Source organism: Plecotus auritus (genome assembly GCF_963455305.1).
Source record: "Plecotus auritus genome assembly, chromosome: 7".
NCBI classification, from domain to species: Eukaryota; Metazoa; Chordata; class Mammalia; order Chiroptera; family Vespertilionidae; genus Plecotus; species Plecotus auritus.
Window position 1 is genome coordinate 24,366,687 of NC_137774.1, and position 20,449 is coordinate 24,387,135.

The following is a 20,449-nucleotide window of genomic DNA, read 5'->3' on the forward strand; positions in this document are numbered from 1 at the left end:
CTGCAGCAGGTGGTGTTTTTTACCGCTGGGTCACTGACGGAGGGAGGCGGAGGCCAGCCTCACCTATGGATGAGCAGGCCACATCCTACGGAGGAGGATTCGGAGGAGGGTGAGACCTTCAATGCTTAGAATAAAAATCAGGCACAGGCTAAAAAATTCTCTGCTCAAAGGCACTAGATAACCTTGTAGAAATCTCTTTCCCTTTCTGAGCTCAGTTTCTCATTTACTATGTAACAACAATACTAATCTGGCAAATAAGAAAAATGTTTTGCAAAACAATGTGATATTAAAGTGTTTTGAAAAATATTTTTTTAATTATGCTAAGAAGCCTATGTAAATTATAACCCAATTTTAACTTTCATGGGCCTTTCTTCACTCTAAGAAAGCCATTCGCTTTGATTGGTTAAATTCTTATAAAGCTAAGAAAAGAATTAGACCACCCTCCATCCTAAGCCCCAGAATATCTCGGATATAGGAACACACCTCAGCCTTAAGACTGAAAAGTCAGCATAAAAAAGACTGGAGACTTATTAAGATTCAGAAGCACAAATGTAAGTCACTGTTTAAAAGATCTGTGTAATCATATTTTCTATGTTGAGAGACATTTCCCTATAAAGATGGTAAGAACAATGGGGGGAAAACCCTGCAAAACTGTTTCTGTATCCATAACAGGTGTGCCTTTCCTCACACAAAAGCATTCTTGAGAAACTGTGTAAATCAGATCCCGTTTCAAATGCCTTCAGGGAGCTATTTAGGAGGAACCCTGCAGTGAATCCTTTGGTAAAGCAAATAATCCTTTTGTAATGGGAATAATTTCTCCCAATGTATCTAGTTTTTAAAAAAATCCCATTTTCATATATCTGCTTTTCTTCAAAGGGGGCCATACCTATCTAAACACAACTTCATTTGCATATTGATTTTAACAGCAATCCTCTCAGGGGATGTTTAACCCTAAGTTTCCTGGCAATGGTGTAGTGCTCTGCTGCTCATATTTTTAAAAAGCCATTATAGTAAACCCAGAGATCTCCAAATAGGAATAAAAATTAGATTACTCCCCCTGTAGCCCTGTACTCCCATGCAAACACCCCACACAAAAGAATCAGGAAGCAGCACAGAATTCTGTGAATTCTAGTGGCAGTACCCCGGGAGGCTTTACTCTTTGCTTTCCCTAAGTTGCTCTCACTGAGTTGGGCAGGTGCAGGAACAGGAATCTGGGTCAGTGGGGCAAGTGGGGACAGACATGTCCCGGTGACAGCCTCCAGGCAGGCAGGAGCTTAGGTCAGTCTTAGGAAATGCCTGCCAGGTCCTCTGACTGGACAGAATGGTGAATCATTTCTTCCTGGGAAGAGGCAAGCCCGCGTGCTTTTATAAATACAGTCCGGTTAATGGATCAAACCAAATGACCCCTTCCCTTCTCCTTCTGAAAACACTGTCACTGCTGCACTAAACTGCATTAAACCAAAGAGCTTCTGAATCAGTGGGATGGTAGGTTTTATTTTTTTTATTTTTATTTCTTAAATATATTTTATTGATATTTTAAAGAGAGGAAGGGAGAGGGATAGAGAGCTAGAAACATCGATGAGAGAAAAACATCGATCAGCTGCCTCTTGCACACCTCCCACTGGGGATGTGCCCACAACCAAGGTACATGCCCTTGACCGGAATCGAACCCTCCGGGACCCTTCAGTCCGCAGGCCGACGCTCTATCCACTGAGCCAAACCGGTTTCGGCTGGGATGGTAGGTTTTAAGCTGCTGCTCATTTAAAGGCGGAGGCTCCATCCTGTGCCTGCCTAGCGCAGAGCCCGTGGTTAGGTGGCCATGGTTAGTGAGGATGCTCCATGTACAACAGTGAGAGGGCCAGAGGCTACTTCCCAGACGTGGGTAGGGGAACTTAATTCTTTCCTACTCTCCTTTCCAGTAAGGGTGCTGATTTCTGCCTCAAACAAGCAAACTTTGGCTCTCTTCTGTTGCAATATCTTGAAGATGGACACAGAGATGGGAAAACACACACAGCTCCAATACGTGATCACCTTGGCCAGAGAAGCAGCTCGGCTCCCCAGCCCCTGGCCCCCAGGGATGTCCGTTCCGTCATCCTGGCTGCTAGCTTGGGAGGAAGGCATTCCTGGAGGTTTTTGCAGACAATCTAGCCTCACTGCAGCCACGACATTCCAACTGCACCCGGGGGGCCTCGGACCAGGGGTGCCGGGTGCTGGGAGGCCAGTGCTGCCTCTGCCTTGTTGGACAGGCACTCCCAGAGCGCGCTCCGTGTGGGCACAGCCAAGGTGCTGCATGGCAGGCTGCCCGGCTGTCTGGGGACGGGGCCACCACGGAGATGTGTCTAGAACACAATAAAGTTCCACTAATTAGCTCCTCTGCTCTTTGTAGAGGAGCTGAGTGTACTGAGGGAGAGGGACAGTGGATAAAGTACAATGGCTTCACACTTGAGCTGGACAGTTCTCTCTCTATCTAAATTGATTTGTCATTTCCCTCTGAACACAAGAGGAGGGGGAGGATCCAGGTGAGGACCTCAGGTCATGCTGGCACTCGGAGGCCAGGCTAGGTTGGCCATCCCGCTCTGCAGCCAGGCTCCCTGCTCCTGTCTCTGTGAGGAGATAGGGCAGTCAGAGAGACACAAAGAGGCCTCGAAGGGCAGGGCTCTATCGCCAGAGGAGGAATTTAATTCCCTAAGGCAACCAGAATGGTAGGATGCGAATCCTCCCCACACCGACTCTAACCAAGCCCCAGTCTGGAGAATGCAGGGGCAGAACTGGTCCAGCAATGAAAGGCTCCGGCATTTGGGCTTATATCACATTTCTCTCTGGGGAAGTTCTTCCCTTTACCTCTACCAGGAATCAATGTGTGTGCAGTTTCCAAACTGTTATAATCTCAGACTGCAAACTAGTAACCCACCACCTTCCTACCTAAACTAAGTATGTAAAATGACAAAAGGTCACTTTTAAAAAATAAAAATTCTGAAAGAGATGAAGTTAACTGTTCAGAAATTAAACAGTACTCATTACTTAAAGAATAATAGTAATTATGTTTTTGAACACAGTCAATCGGTAGTGCATTGGTTTGTCTAGGTCAGGGGCGGGGAACGTCCGGCCCGCAGGCAGTATAAGGTCCGTGAAATCATTTGGTCTGGCCCTGCCAAGTCATTAGGGGTGAGTTAGTTAAATGTCTGACCAAGTATAGCAAGGTAATGTGTAAGTTGATAACTTTGCATGGCCTGTGAATGATGCTATAAATACCCACATGGCCTTGGCAGAAATGTGCGGAGGCCGATTTGGGAGGAGAGTGGGACATAAGATAACATCCACTCCTACAGGCTTTCTTCTAAACCTGATTTTTCTCAGTGAAATCGGCTTTAGATCACAAAGGGAAAGAATTCTTGTTTAATTTTGATCAGGCTCAGTCTTCACCTGAGGTAGAATCTGAGGAAATCCTAACAAAAGTAGAACATAGGGAACCAGAATTTCACTCTGGGCTCCAACGTACATTTGTTTTGTATTTGGATGATTCATTTAACTCTTCTTTTTTGCCTCAATCTCCCAATCTGGAAATGAGGTCACTTTCACCCCCTTTGTGAAAAAGCAGTCTGGCAGTCTCTGGTTCTAGGCACCGAGAAAGGAGCCAAAAGCCAATGTGAGCCCCAGAGGAACAGGGTCCTGGCATGTCCTGTTACATCACTGCCGATGTGTGTGTCACAAACACACCGGGTGGGTCTGGGCTCCCTGAAAGACCACAAACGCCTGAGAGACAAGATCACTTCTGTCTCTTTCTTACTTCCTTTCCTATACCACTTGCTGCAAAAGTGGACCTCAGCCACAGAGAGTGCCCAATACCAAACATGGCCCATCTGCTTCCTCTAATGATTAAGATGGACAGGAAATGATGCCAATCTCCAGGTTTGAAAAATGCTTCACAAATTGAAAGCTAAAGCATGCTCAACTTGGTCCTCACATTTGCTCTGTGAGGGTCCTGTCCTCCCTTTCTAGATGAAGAAACTGATGTTCAGAGAAGTTAAACGATTTACCAGCAGGCAACATAACCAAGACTTGTACCTCGCTGCTTTTATTCCACACCCACCGCTCATGCTCCCAAGCTGCCTTGGGCCAGAGCCTGCTTCACATTTAGCAGACTAAGGATTCTTTCTCTAGTGCCATTTTGGTCAAGGTTAAATAAATATGGTTTTCTTCAATGCGGACAGTAAATTGATAATGAGATGATTTGTAACAAGTGATTAAACGGCCATCACTTGGGAATCTCCTCCCTCTCGCCCTCCTATGTTTCAGAAGTGGAAAGGTGCTGGGTGAAGGTGGGAGCGATGTCACTTCCCTTGGAGAGGAAGAAGCCTCAGCCCTCCCCCTCACCACCCAGGCATTCCACAAACAGAGGTCCGAGAGGATCCCTCTTCCTACCACCCAGTTACTCTGAAGGGGTGATAACAGCTATTGGGGGGTTAAAAAGAGGCAGTGAACCCCCAGTTAATGAGCAGGAATTCAGCAGGCAGTGTAAGATAAATGGAGCTCTCTCTGCTTCTGCTAGAGTCAGCATGAACTGCGGCCCTGCGGCTTGTTTGTGGCAAATGGAGTGCACGAAATATCAAAGGGCAGTGATCCAGAAGAAGACCGACTTTGACAAATTTTAAATTGGCCAGAAAGAAAACCAGCAAAAAGAAAAAAAAGAGAGAGAGAAAATTATGCAATTTGCTGTGTCCTGCAATTGTGGCATTGCTGCCTTTGTACAGAATTAGTGGTACAAACAGCAGCAACGATCGCCGGATGCTGGGAGCAATTATGCGCCATCTAAGTGAGATGCTTATCGGTGGCTGAAGCTTTTAGCGCTTTCTCTGTGTGCAGTTGTGAGGAACTTGCTCTTGAGCTGCAGTTACTTTAATTAAAGTGTATGGGGTTGGTCAGAAGTAATTATCCTGTTGGAGAAGAAAGAGGGGAAAAACCCACCTCAATAACTCTGGGTGGCAATAGATTTTAGAGACAACTTTGCCGATTTCTTGTTGTATGTGTGCATTTCCCATAAAAGGACCAGGCTGCAGTGGGTTAGTTATTGGTGGCTGTTGCCTAATGGCAAACAATGGGACACAAACAGTGTTTATCGTCACTGTGTAGGGCAAGCGACCTGGCTCAAGACTGCAAACCCCAGGATGTGCCAACTGTAGACTGGAAGCAAACACTCAGAAGTTTCTGCGTCTCTAGATGGTGAGGATATAGAGTCCACAAATGGCACTTCATTAATTAAATTACTATTTGGAACATAAATGAGCTAGCATCTCTCTTTTTCACACTTTCCATTCACTGCGTTTCACTACATTTTAAAGACAATCTCTCTGCTTCTCTGAAAACAAAACAAACCAACAAACAAAAGAAGCTCAAGCAATTATCTTTACTAACACAGCAAGGGGCTTAATGGGAGACCTGGGCAGAAAATCAGTGTTTTAAAAGAATCTGAAACTCATTCAGACTCTGAACTCAACACAGGGCTCCCACGGTGTAGTCCTATGTGCAAATTGCAAGTGCCTTCCAAAAGCTCCAAAAACAAATGAGCACAGAGCCCTGGCTGGAGGCACGAAGCGAAACGCTCCCAGGGCTACTGCTGCCACAGCCTCTGCTTGGAAGCACAGGGTGCACCATCTTTATTTCCATTTCTCTAGCTCAGAATGGCCCCACGACACCACCTGGGTAGGTTGCCAGCTTTGCTATCCCATGACACTGACTCTCACATCCCTCAGAAACAAGGCAAGTTTGCCCAAAGAGACAAGCAGAAGCAGGACATTTAAGTCTAGCATATTCTCTGACTGATTAGCCTGCCCCAAATAGCAGCTCCTAGCTAATCATCCTTTACAAGGATATCCACAAGCCTAGAAAGATGGGCTATTTGAACTATAAGGATCAGAAGAAAAATCGGGTGACTTTTGCTTTTTTAGGGCCCACTTTCCCTCCTATTACACACACTATTTCATTCTACCAGGGTTCTTACCATATAGAGGACAGTAAATAAAGATTATCATGAATTTGATCAAATGCTTCAGTGCCTCCTCCCTTGGCCTAGAATGCACTTATTACAAATCAGTTGAATGGCTCATTGATTTGCCAGGAGCACAAGCAGACATACCCAATCGCTCAGCCAAGTGAATGTAGACGGGGTCCAACCGACGCATGGTTTTCACCAGATCCTTTTTGCGGAATTTGATTTCTACGGTCCCTTCTGGCTCCAGAACTGATGCCCTAGATCAAACAGAAAGAAAGAAAACATAACAAAACAGAAATAGAGGCACTTAAAGGAAGGAGACAACAGAATGAGGCCAGTTACAATTTGTGGACCAGGAAATAGCTTCATTATGGTTTTGCCCACCCATGGTTCATGGACGTAATCCCAGGGAGAGAAGCAGGCACCAGAGAAGTATCACAGTGAGGTATGAGAAAGGCCTGGCAAAAGGCAATTAAAGCATCCTCATTACCACACCAGTCTACTTCCACCTCAAAGGGAGAAGAATATGGATTCCACCACCTACAGCTGATAAGGGCAATAGGAGTCCCATTATTTTCCGCTGGCAGGGGAACAACCTCCAGCCATTAGGCCGTGCAATGAGAGGTTGATGCCGATAGTCCTACACACAGCTGCCAGTCCGCTGGCAGCACGAGGCCAGGTCAAGCAGTAGAAAAATGTTCTGCCTACTGCTATGGAAATGACAAAGTGAAAGGTCTCAGGTTACATCTAACGATGTTCTATGACCAGGAACTTACCTAAACACCTTTCTTTTTTTCTAAACTTTTACATTGAAAAAAAAAAAAAAAAATACAGCTCATGGTTACTATGCATATGGCACTGTTCTAAGAGCTGACATAAAAACGTTCACAACAGTCCGGTGCCCAGTCTACATCCACTGTGAGGTCAGGTACTATTGTCCCCCATCTTACAGATAAGGAAGTGAAGGAACACCAAGTGAAGAGACTTGTACAAGTCTAACAAGGGACAGAAGTGTTTTTAAAACCACAGTCTTGTTCCAAAATCTGCACAGGAATTGTCTTTGATCTGGTATCAGATCAGGGCCGAGGTTAGCACTTAAAAATAATAAATTCCTAAGCACAGAACTTAAGCCTAATGATTTGACAATAAAACTACTGGACTCTCCGAAGCAGGTTTTGAAGTAAGAGGCTGACATTTTTGGGAAAAGAGGGATACAGGTGTTCTAATAAAATGACTAGATACAGGAAATGGCTTAGAAGATATCAAGAAAATATGTGAAATTTACCTATTTTGGAAAGGGTTGAAAACAGATTATGAAAGGAAACTGGATTGGATCCTTTTTACTTAAGGATGTTCAGGTATCACCTTCCAACAAAAACCTGGGATTTTCTCTTGAAGTTCTTTTGGTGCTGCAAACATTGTGTTTTCCAAGCCTCCTGTAATGCCAGAGTAAGACACTGGACTCTGAGGGAGAAGCTTTGGTTTAGAATCATGAGATGTGGGTGCCGTGCTGGACCTCAGAGACCGCCCAGCCTGTTCCACAGACAAGGAGAAGCAGCCGGGGAGAGTGAGGACTGCTCCCAGTTCCCCACTAGCCAGTGGCAGAGCTGGGTTAATAAGGCCCTAGAACAGCTGTGGGCAAACTACGGCCCGCGGGCCGGATCCGGCCCGTTCGGCTGTTCTATCCGGCCCGCGGAGCCGAAAGAGCGGAGGGTTCTCTTGCTCTCCCCTCCGCTCCTTTACTTTGAATTTATATTAGTTCACACAAACACTCCATCCATGCTTTTGTTCCGGCCCTCCGGTCCAGTTTAAGAACCCATTGTGGCCCTCGAGTCAAAAAGTTTGCCCACCCCTGCCCTAGAACCTCACACTAACAATACAGTTCTTCCACTCCAACTTGCATTAAGCTCCTTCTGCAACGTAGGGGAGGGGGAGAGTGAATAGGCATATCTGAACATCCAAATAGGAAGAGAGACTCTCTGAGGCTGGGGTGCCTAGAATAGAAGGCTTTGGGGTAAAAGAATCTGGAGTGGGGTGTCACACTGAGAGAACCTGCCTGCAGCCTCGTTCCGTCTCCTGCCAGCTGACACCATTTGGAAAGTCCTTTTCTTTTGCCCTGGAGTCCTCTGGGAAAGGACAGATGCACATAAAGTTCTCCCGGTTATGTTCTCCAGGAGGAAACCAGCAGCCAGAGGACACCTAGAGGCAGTGAACGGAAATAGGAAGGAAACTACCTGCTTTCCCGGTCGGCATACATCTCCATGTGCCGGGGGTTGATGGTGGGATCAATCACGACCCAGGAGCCGCCCCGAAGCTCAGCATGGGGAGGGATGTAGACCATCACAGGCTGAGAGCACTCCCGTAAGCCGTCCACGATGTAAGCACCGAATTTCAGCACTTGGTCGTACATATCTATGGAGAACGAGACAAATTAGAAGTTAAGAAACAATGTTTCCGACACTGATCACATCATTGCACATCTAAAAAATAATATTTAAAAGGCACACTGTGCCTCCACGAGGCAGCCTCTGACAGGCCTGAGGGTTCAGCCACCCCAGGTCCTGTTTGGCCCCCCTGAAGACCAGAGAGATTGGTAGCTCCCCTTATATTCAAAAGCACAGAGAAGGACATGGTCTTTCACAAGACTCAGTGTGCATATCCATTTCATATGCTCCCTGAATTTCTGTTCCAGGTCTCACCACATTAATTCACACTTGCTCTACAAACATTAAGTATTTTTCATGTCAATATGTGATCTTTCTCCCTACATTTCTAAAGAAAGGAACTATTCAAGCTCTTCTCAATTCTTCTCAGGACACTTAGCATATGATAAGCTCTTAATACCTGCAGCTGATGGAAAAGGAGCCTTCAAAAACTGCACCTTTTATCTCTGTCCAGAGTGTCCTGCCCAGTGCCTGGAACACAGTGCTCACCAAGTGCCTGCTGAATGGATGAGCATATACACACTCTGGAAAGAACGCGGTGAGAAAGAAAAACGAATTCTTTAAAGGTTGCATTGTCAGGGTTTCAGTGAGAGGGGAAACATGTAAATGCATGTGTATTTATTGGAAATGTCTCAGAGACACATAAAAAGAGGAGCCACCTCTTCGTTTTGCTAACGAGTACACTTTGTAATGTCCCCAAGGCCAAGAGCAGCCTGAAGAAAAGACCCCTGGTACATAAATAAAGTGAGTCCTTTGAAAATAGGATCGGTTATTTATTTCCCAATAATTTATGAACTTCTTCCCATTTCCTAGTTCACTGAAGTCTAAACATTGCTAAAGCTTGAGGTTTATGATTCCAGATGTTTAATGAGTACTTCAGTGGAACCACAATGGATCCTTTTTAAACACCAAATAACAGGTTCGACCGAGTTCAAACTTTCCTATCAAGGAGAGGATCTCAATTTGGAATAAATCAAATCTGGAAATCCAAAGCAAAGAAGCATTTTTTAGGAAGTTAAGAACGAACCAAATAGAAATTGCTTTCATTGTAGTAACTGGCAAATTAAACTGCCACCTTCTCCAAAGTAAAAATGGCTCTATGTACAAACCCTCAGTGAGCAGAGTTCATTGCAAGGCATATGCCTTCTCCACTGCCCCAACCTGACTGCTCTGTGAAGACTTCAAATTCCAAAACTCCAGAAGTTTCCCCAGAAAAAAACTCCCTACTCTGTGAGGAATGTGTATGACCATATACTCTGTAGGTATGATCAGAGCAAAGACATTTATTCCTTTGGGAGGAAAGCAAAGACAAAAAAATTTACTGCTAATTACACAACTGTATGAAAGGCAGGGAATAAAAGACTTTAAGCATTTTACGCTAATTCTGTGGTTATGAAAATAATTGCTCAGTTCAAATTATTTTAACTAAATTAATTCTTTAGTGGATATTTCAACCAGTGCTACATAATAAAATAATTGTGTAATTAGCGATACATTTTTCAGTGCTGCCAAGAGTACAGTCTCAGAACAAGTAACAGAAAGGAGTGGCCCTCAACGGTATCACACACAGAGAAGAAATGAAAGGCATAAATAAAAAGTAAAACAACAGAAAAATAGCACAAAAAGGTCATCCTATGTGCAAAAGAAAAAACTCAGAAATAAATGAAGGGAAAGTTTCCAGCTTCTTCAATAGTTTCTTAAAGACATACCTACATCAAAATCTGTCTCTGTACTATCTATGATTAATAGACCCAGGTCCCCAAAAGAAAGGGGGGACTTTGAAGTGTACTTCCATGTAGTCAATTTTAAAAAGTTGGCTTCATAGTATATGCAAATAGTTTGGGATTAAGTTGAGTACGTGAGCATTTTTTATTTCTGTGAAATGGACTGTGGTCTCTCTTTTTCATCATCATAGCTAGTTTAGTGAATACCAAGAAGCATGATTTCATATATATTCACACATAAATTATTCAGTCATCAGAAAATCATCTCATTCTTATATCCAAGTTACAGGTGAGTAACCTGGGGCTTAAATAAGTGGCAGAGATGACTTGATCCAAGATCTTTTGGGATCTAAAGTCCACATTCTACTACCTCATTCTTAACTCATCATTCTTACTGCAGAGAGGGCACGAGACTGAGTAGTCTGCTTTCCAGCATCTGAAACGATGGTGAGTAAAACAGAAACCAGAAGAGACTTGAATAAATGATTCAATATTTCTAAATTTCACCTGGATTCTTTGAATGGCCAGAAATTGTACTGACGATACTATCAGCTTGTACCAAACAATTATCTTTCAGGCCCCAAGACTGAGTAGAAAAGGGGCATCAAGGTTTATTACAGCTGACAAACTGGGGACTGAAAACAATACCTCCATCTAACCTGGAATACCAACAGACCCGCAATCCAACCATCAAAATACCCAACAAGCAACAAAGGCTATTAAAACATAAACAAACACACACAAACAAACTCTACAAACAACAGGCTCACACTTGAATCCCGGCTGCCCCAAGCCAGACATTTTGAAAGGCAGGTTGAAGCACTTGGCCACAATCTGACACATACTTGTCTGAAACCCATTTTTAAGAGAGCAAAATCACCGCCAAGAATAGCAAGGGAGGGGCTCTCCCCAAGGGTTTAGGCTAGACATCAGTCTAGGGCAGCTTTGGGCAAACTACGGCCCGCAGGCCGGATCCGGCTGTTCTATCCGGTTCTCTTGCTCTCCCCTCCGCTTCTTTACTTTGAATTTATATTAGTTCACACAAACACTCCATCCATGCTTTTGTTCCGGCCCTCTGGTCCAGTTTAAGAACCCATTGTGGCCCTCCAGTCAAAAAGTTTGCCCACCCCTGGTCTAGGGAATTTTAAAGCTATGCATATGCTGACTGTCAATTCTCAGGCCATAAGAAATGCAACTGGGAATGGAAAATACTGATAGGTTCTTCACTAGAGAGGCAGGAGCTTGGAGCTTTCTAAGCATTCTGAGCAAAGAACATCTGTGTGAATGGGATCACACAGCTCTTCCAGTGTGTTCTCAGCACCCAGACACCAACCCAGCCAGGGCCTTCACTGTTACACAGCATGGCCAAACCATGGCCACCACATGCACCAAACAAGGGAGCAGGGTGGCAGGGTGTTTCCACAGTGCCCCACACTCTGGAAGCTAGAACAGATCATATTGACTTGGGGGGAGATTATCTGTTAGAAGCTGAAGGTAAACATTAGGCATACACAAGCTGCACACACATGCTGTCTCATGAGTTCATTATGGCTGGTTGACATTCTATTTCAACATCCAAGTAATCAGAGACTTTAACATAAGACTTTCATTCCAGTTAAAGTTTTCAATAAATGTTTTTTTATTGTTATTTATAACCTGTCCCAGGAAAAAATAATAAGTATAACATGAAAAGCCAACTGAGAGTGACCCTGTAGCACCAGCAGTGAGGCGGCTTAATATCACTGGGATTTGCATCCTATCAAGCTATTCATGCTGAGGCTGGGACCCTGGTGCTAATTTCTAGTAAATTTCACGCTTGATGTCTCCCTGTTGTGGGTCATTGCCGGTTCGTCTAAATAAACTGCTTCCAAATGGCTCTTCCATCTAAATATTCAGCCAGTTTTTATAATTTAATTTTGCATTATGCTGAATAGCCTTCCGGCCAGATAGAACTCATTGGAAAAAAAGCACCAATACCATCTTGACATGCTTTTATTTATTTATTTATCTTTTTACTGCTCGAATTAGACCTCCTAGGCCGACTAGCAAAAAGTCCCCCTCCCTCCTCCACTAATGTCAATTTTCAGCATAGCAAGAGCTGTCTCTAATCTTTTCCTACTCATTACACACAATTTTGGAGTCATTTTACCCACAGTGCAGTCGGCTCCTGGCTGTGTGTTTGTGTGCATTGAGGGATGGCATAATTGTTTATTTTCCCTCTCTGCATAATCCCCAGCCAGTATTGAAACCAAAACTGCAAACATCTCCCCAAGGGATATGGAATGACTCTCAGCCTAGGTCCCGTTACATGAGATAATATGTAGAAAACATCTTGACCTGTATGTAAATATGAAAGGCTATGTTCTTCCTCCTCTCTCCTACTTTCACACTGATCTCTATCTTCCCCAAAGCTTTTTTGTCTTAAGTAATGTGTAAACGGATGCAGCAGCACCAAAATTCAGAAAACATTGCTGGCCCTGGTCTACAGCAGCCCAATAACTCATCTTTGACCAGAAGTAGTGGGGAGGGAAAAGGGGGAGTTATTGTTTAATGGTACAGATTTTATGTTGAGGATGATGAAAAAGTTGGGTATATACAGTGGTCATAGTTACCCAACATTGTGAATGTACTTAATGTTGCTGGATTGTACACTTACAAATTGTTAAAATCCTATATAATAAAAGCCCAATATGCTAAGTGTCCGACCGTTTAACCAGTCACTATGATGCACACTGACCACCAGGGGCCAGACGCTCCAACCAGTAGGTTAACTTGCTGCTGGGTCCGGCCAATCGGGAGTGGGTGAGACAGGCCAGACATGCCCTGGACAAATCCATGCACCAGGCCAGTTTCAGACTGATCCCCGCAGGCCAGGCCAAGGACCCCACCAGTGCATGAATCCATGCACTGGGTCTCTAGTTATAAAATATTATGTTATGTATATTTTACCACAATAAAGAACTGTAACTCATTTCTGAGCTCTTCTCACAATAACCAACTCCAAAGCAGAGGGGAGGGAGGTAAATAACAACTTCCTCAGGAATCTAGATCCTCTATTCTAGGGATATGCTAGCAGATCAGGTCCAGTCCTAGGCTCTAAAAATGAGCCCACTGTGCTATATGAAGTCAGGCAGATCCCTGTTCCTTTCCCAAATCTGTCATTTTTAGCTAAATGATCTTGGCAAATGTATTTAACCTAAGTCTCAATTTATGTAAATTACAGATAATAATATAACCGACCCCTTAGAGGTGCTTGTTGTGATTATGTAAGATAATGCATGTGAAATGATGAGCACAGTGGAAACTGTGTGAAATGGTGAAAAGAGCTCAATGAATCTTAATTGTTGTTGTTCTTACTGTTACAGGGCTAGCAGCCAATCTAGGCCTGGGACCAAATATGAAGCAGAATTGAAGCTTTTCCTACAAGAGGCACATGGCAAACTTATGATCTCTGAACTCATTAGACAAAATAGCCAGGCTGACCTACTCCTAAGTAATGTCAGGAAGAGTGAATGTGCAATGCCCTCTGCCCCTCAGAAGAGATGTAACTAAGAAGTAATAGCATTGCATTCTCTCTTAATCTTAATGTAAATCTTACAGCCAAAGAATTTGGGATCAAGTGAAATCTGATGCTCAATGAACCTCATATATATAAATGAAAGGGGTTTCAAACCCCTTCCCCCCAAACTTAATATAGCATTGTCCTCTTTCGAACACGGTGGTTTTTTGTTTATACTTTATACATTATGACTTTATCATTCTGCCAAAGACATTTTTTTTATTCCTTGAGGCAGTGTCTGTTTCTGACTTGTTTTTTATTTGTCTGTAGTAGCTAGCATAGTTCCTTGCATATAGGAACTCAATAAAAATGTGTAGGATTGAGTTATTTAACCTATACTTTCCACGTCTCATGGTATTTCCACTGATTTGTTATCTTGATTAAGAAAAAAAAATTTCACCTTGATAGTCTTTAAAAGTATGCAAACTTTAATTTGCATTTATAGTCTAAGTCTCTCCTAAGAAAAGTGTCAAATGTGGTAGTTCTCCAGCAAATATGGGCAAAGGGGTGCTTTCCAACTAGAATAACAAAAAATTGTTCCAGTTGTCTACATTTTGCCAGGAAAGCCTGGCCATCCAGGGCTTTTCATAGCCAAGCAAGGAAAAGTTGTTAGCATAAGGCTCGAGAATCTCTCTCCACACAGAGCTGGTAATCTACAAAAGGGTAACTTCCCCCGTTTCCTCCCTCAGAGCTAGAGATGCCCCTAACCCAAGGCATTTCGGGTGTCCTTCTGATCACTCTACTTATTCCAACAGTATCAATTCCTCCCTCCTTCCGTTCCCCTAACCCATCCTACTACACTTCAGAACTCTGAGTCCTGTGACTCTCCTCAGCACACAAATCCTCGCCTGGAATGTTTTTCTGGCCTTAGCATGGTCATGAGTCTCTGGCCACTGGAGAGAGAGCTCTGCTCCTCGAAGAGGCAGGGCCTGTTTCCCGTAGTGTTCCCTGAACTGTCTGCAGTGGTTCTGCGCACACAGGATTCTTAGTGAATGGGGACACTGGCTGCCTCGTCACTAAGCAATTCCCACAGCGGAGAGCCCAGCCTTTATAATAATGGTCTAACAGGCTGGAGCCCAGGCCCAGGGCGGCTGTTGGATAATAATAAAACATATCACAAATTACCACTAAGAACAGCCGCTGGTATAGACTTTGTTCGTTTTCTTCTGGTAAAGGCTAATTTCCTATCTGTCTTGGTCATTGTAAAGTGTTAAAGAGTAACGTCAACAAAAAGTATGTCCAGAAAAGAGGGATCATATTTTTCCAGGACCATCATTCACCCGTGAAAGCTAATCCATAACAGCAGTCCACCCAGACAACACAAGCAGATTGTTCTGGTCTTTTGTATGGAATTGTAAAACATTGAATTTTCCCATTCAGGGTACCACTCAGAAGATATCTCAGAGGATGCACAATCCCCCAAAAGCCTAGGGTGATGGGCTCCCAGGACACTCATAGGCTCTGCCCAATATAAGACCCCCCCCCTCCCTCTGCTGCAGGGTTCAGGAGAACCAGTGAGGCCCCCCAGCCCAGAGCCAGGCACTCACCCTTCATCCCGCCAGAGAAGCCTCTCCAGTTAGCAAAGACCATCAGAGGCAGCCCTTCACGGTTGAAGTCCTTGACAGCCTGATAGGTTTTAAACGCAGAGTCTGGGAACCAAACCTGGCCAGCCTGCTGGATTATCTATTGGGGAAAATGAAAAGAGAAGACACAATTAATAACACAATTTGAGGGGGAATCTGTCCAAGGTAAATAAGGTTTGATTAAAAATTCAAAATCAAACTAAAAAAACAAACAAAAAAAACCCCACCAGGTTTGTTCATCATAAAGATGGTCTTTGAAGTAGCAAAAAAGATCCTGGATCTCTGACTTTGTTAAACAATCCTCTTTTTGATTGCTGATGACGCCTCCCCTCTTTAGTCAAGAGAGAGAAACCTACTGCTTCTAATGGAAGGATGCACTCTCAGTACCCTTGCTTTTCTAGGCAACTTTAGACTCAACTCCTCAAAGTGGCCAACTGCACAAAAGCTCCAAGTCCTTCACCTTTGTGCTTAGTGCAGCCTACCCTTTTCTGTGGTTAATAAAGAGACACTCATTGTGACCCTGCTGAATAACCTCCTCCCCAATCTCCCCACAACTCATTTTCTGTATCTTGTCAGGATGTGAAAATGCTATCCATCCTTTAAAAAAGGACAGGCTGTGGTGTTCACAAGTTGGCAGACTCTACTATTAATTCTAGCAGTAGCTCTTCCATGAGTGTTCAGAGTATCTGGGACCAAAGAGCCTTTGGCATTGTCTCGGCTGCCTTTCTCTAAGACCACGTCCCCAACTATTTCCCAGCATCAACAAGACTACTGCAAAGGCCTATTTAATTTTTCAAGCAGAATTTTCTTGCAGTACGTTTCGTGTCATCTTAAGAGCACGAGATGATCTGAACTCATTCAAGGCGGCTGACGGCCCTCCCCTCTAAAACTGGTGGTGTGCAGTGCTCCCAGTACACCCACAGGCTCTGCAGATGGGCACACAGCTCCAAGCACAGGCGTACACTGAACTCGGGGTGACCCACCTTGGCTTCAGAATCCAGGTTTGCGGGATCAGCTGGGATACTTAGTTCCACTGTTCGGGTTTCTACGGCAACTACTCCCACAGGTATTCCTCCTAGCCTGATAAAATGAGCCACATAAGAGCCTAATGTGAGTCAACATCACAGCTAGTCATTTATTTTCTAATCCCACCTAAAAACATTGGGGTAAAAACTAGGAATACAGAGAGCGAGGGGAAGTCAGACTCTTCTAGGAGTAAGAGACTCTGGATTTGGTGAATATGGTAAATTTTTGTAAATACGACGGAAAACTAACCTCAGAATCACTCCGATTCTCCACCACAGGATCAATTCAAACAGAGGGTTGCACTAGGGGAGCCCCTAGCATTCAGACTTAGCAGCCTCGCGTGTGTGCACACATGTGCATTCACACACATCCGTCTCTGTGGTTGCCCAATGGAACTTCTCAGTTCACCATAAAGTATCTCTTTGATGAAAATAGAGGGAAATGGTCCAAAAGGTAGTAAGAAGCTGAAACTCCCACGAACTGTTTTAACAACTGATAGCATTGCTGAAATAGTGCTGTAGTTCCTATGGAGTACTAATAGTGTGGTTCCAGATAGGATCTGAGGGTAGGTCTCACCCTAGGCATGTGGATGGGGAGTGTGTAGGTATGTTATGGGATGAAGAAAAATGTGTCAAGGGTAGGCAGGTGGTTAAACAACTGGACTTTCTTCTTCATTAGAAAAAAGCAATGGAACAGATAAAACTTTCTATAGTAATCTTGGTGAAACAAATGATCAATATTGGAAGTACATATTTTAAAATTAAGCTACATTAATGTTAAGAACGGCCCAGGAGCTCAAAGCCTCCACATCTATACTCCATGATATCCTCCCAACTTGGTCCTCAATAAAGAAAGTAGAAATCGAGAAGGGTGGGTGTGGGGGGAAGGATAGAGAAAGAGAACTGCAAGGTACAGGGCGAGTCCTTACTCAGAAATGTAATTCAATCTTCACTCTCACAGCTGCATTCCTTGGGGTTGGGACTGGGATGGGTTATAGTCTCTCAGTCCCCCACAGCATCTCCATAACAAACTTTCCCATGAAAGATGGTCTTTGGTTGTTACATTGGCTACTGGAAATGGATTCTTGTCATCACAAGAGGCCTGGCAGGGGCCTGAGTAGGGACCACCCACCCCCTTGTCACTTGCCTGCACTGAATCAGAATCAAAAGCCCTCTAGACAACCAGACAATGAGCAGGAGGTACACAGGAGGGTTCAGAAATATTTCTGTTCACAATGATTAACAATCCAACTGGAAACTTGTAATTGCAAAAGCCACCCTAAATCGGTAACTTATAACTTATATATTAGGGCCCATGTGACCTAATAAAGAACATCTTTATCCGAGTATTACAGTTATTTATTGAACTTGAAAACAGCTCAGAACAACTTCTGTTTTCTATTATACTTCATATAAATTTTATCAGGCTAGCACATGAAGATGCTACATCTTGTTTTATAGTGTGTCCCTGGACAAGGTGCCATGGAATAATAAAAGACAATTTACAGCCAATAGCACACATATTCCAAACATACATACCAAAGATGAGTTTTGGCAGCACTTACAGTAACAATCCCAGAAGAATACATTTATATTTATTTCTAGAAATGCCATTGCTTTTGAAAGAAGCCTGCTCCATTTGTGTTTTATATACTTGTGAGCATGTGTATGTGTTTGGAGCAAGAAGCCCAGAACTCATCAGATGGAAAGAAAGGAAGAAGTCAGAGTGAGTGTCACAATAAACAATGGCAGAGCTAGCCAAAGCCACACTTGACTGATCTTGCTCGCAGACAATCCCTATTCTTCCAATCATAAGTGTAAAGCATTATTCTCTTGTTTCCCATGGGAGAATCTTAAAGATCTTAACAAAGGTTTGGCTTTTGGAGGGTTAAAAATCTGTCAGGTTTTTTACAGACAAGAAAACTGAAGCAGAATAGGTAAGAGGAACGTTTTCAGAAAAGATGGTCTGAATGTGGTGGGAGGACTCTCTATAGCAAACTGATAGGTCCCGGGTAGAAGGGCTCTCTCTCTCTCTAGTGCACACCCCACCTCCACCTCCCCAGTGGGAGTTTTACCAAGCACAAAGAATTCTCACTGGGACCCAGAAGCCTGGGGTCAGGTGGAAGACCCGAGACATGGCGAGAGGAAAACGGGAGCCAGTCCCTAGGGTTTGTCGGGGCTGACTCCTGGCCTGCCTCTTATTCTTGCCACAGTGAAAGATGCTGTCTGTGGGATTTGCCATCTGATGGCTCCTTGTCACTGGCAGCACGAGCCACACTGACCTGCTGTACTGAGAGAACCACAAAGCCTAGAATTATTTTCAAGGCTAGAATCTAAATCTCAACCCAATGTGGCATGTTTGAGATCTTGAGCAGGTGCCACTTTTCACCAAGATAAGAAAAACTGATTGCCCCCGAGAGGAAGGTGAGCTCCAGATGTGGGTCCCGAGGGCAGCATGTCTCTGCAGTACAGAATGAGATTAAGATCAGCCGTGGCAGGCGCTCGTTATGGCGAGCGCTACAGATTATTTCATGCGGAGCTTGCTGTTGAGTGAAGCATTTCTTAGAGTGGGTATTAAAATCTAATAGAAACTTTAAGTTCCCACTTGAAAAATACAGGTATCCCAGCTTATTTGACTCAATCCTGTTTCAGGTAAACTCTTTTGGGGGGGGGGGGGGGTAATTCAAATCTGACGATAAACCAATATAGTGCCACTAACTTGTTACTTAAATAAGCTCGATGACATGAAGGAACTTCTTTCAAGTTACATAGAGAAGTAGGTGAGACTGAGTTACTTGTCACCTACTTCTGAAAGACATGGTCTTTGGGAAGGGGGGTGGTCATGGGTGGGCTGTGGTTATTTACAGCCCCCAAACAGCGTTGCTCTCAGCATTATAATGAGGAAATACTGTCAAAACTAGACTTAAGATTAAACCCATCACTGGAGACACACACTGAATGACTGCTGGGAACCGGTCCTCCAGTTATGCTGCCTCTGGAATGACCATGATCCAATATTCTTAGAAAGTTTAGACAAAGAGAGCATTATTGGTAAGAACCTGTTTCCTTTCTTGTTTTCAGTTGGGAGGAAGAGTTTCCAGAACAAAAGAGCTCTTACCTGGCTCTGCCAACCACCACGGTCTGTGCCCACGGCTGCATAATTTCTGAGAAAGACCCATAGTCAAAAAATCCACTCAACCACTGACCTTTCTGGGCTACAGAGGAAAAGAAAGAAAACAAATCAATTCACTGAAAATGCACTGGAATTAGTAAACTTAATGTTAGATTTGGGGGAGTATTTGGGGCGTTTGTTGTGTTTTTAACCGTATTATAATAGATGGAAGCATTAGGCAGCTAAATGTTCATCTGCCTTCAGACATCATCTCCTAGTTCATTTGCTAGACTGCATAAGTAGATTCATTTATCAGCAAAAGCATCATTTATTGTTAAACGATGGGGTTCAGCTAGCAGAGAGAGTTTGCATTGCTTTTAAATAAATAAATTGGCTTTTTTCAAAACATCACAAACATTTGTCAAAAGGCAGCCAAGTCGTTAAAGATGTTTTCAAAATGTCTATTTCTATTTTAAAGCTTAGCTTACAATTTTGTTTGATTTCACTGATTTTCCTTTAATGGAAAGCTGAAGACCAACAAATGGTATTAATGTTCAAATGAGGACCCAAATTTGGGGTTAAAGAAAAGGGACTCAACTTTTCTGCTACAAAAGCAACAAAATACACTTCCTCTTTATTTACAGCTGACCAAGTATAATCTCTCCACAAGAAAGGGCCATGCCTACATATAGACAGATAGCAAAAATATAATGGTTAAGATGCATATATGTAATGTCATTAACCTCCCTTGCAAATAGAATTTCCTTTACTGGCAGCACACTTAACTTTCAACACCTTAGTTTAAGAAAAAAAATAACAACATAAAAAAACACCCTATTGTTCCACAGGTATCTGTGTTTGACCAGGGCCCCATAAAAGCTTCTGCAAATAACCGTTTCTTAGCGTGCCCTCTCAGCTCATGGCTTCTCAGTGATTCTTCTAATTTGAACATGGCCCTCCGCCCCCTAAAAACCCAAGTCCAAAACCAATTAAAAGTGGAGATCCGAGCAAGC

General features: G+C 43.6%; 1 protein-coding gene across 8 annotated transcripts in view; it reads right to left on the reverse strand.

Moving 5' to 3' along the window:
- Positions 1-20,449, reverse strand: part of ACACA (acetyl-CoA carboxylase alpha) — a 249,999-nt gene that overhangs the window by 18,920 nt on the left and 210,630 nt on the right. For all 8 annotated transcript variants that reach the window (XM_080677837.1, XM_080677835.1, XM_080677836.1 and 5 more), the window contains 5 exons: positions 19,443-19,539; positions 16,283-16,379; positions 15,264-15,399; positions 8,224-8,401; positions 6,134-6,246 (listed from right to left, as the gene is read on the reverse strand). In XM_080677837.1, coding sequence (XP_080533963.1) covers positions 6,134-6,246; positions 8,224-8,401; positions 15,264-15,399; positions 16,283-16,379; positions 19,443-19,539 — 621 coding nt within the window. The remainder of the gene's footprint in view (positions 1-6,133; positions 6,247-8,223; positions 8,402-15,263; positions 15,400-16,282; positions 16,380-19,442; positions 19,540-20,449) is intronic.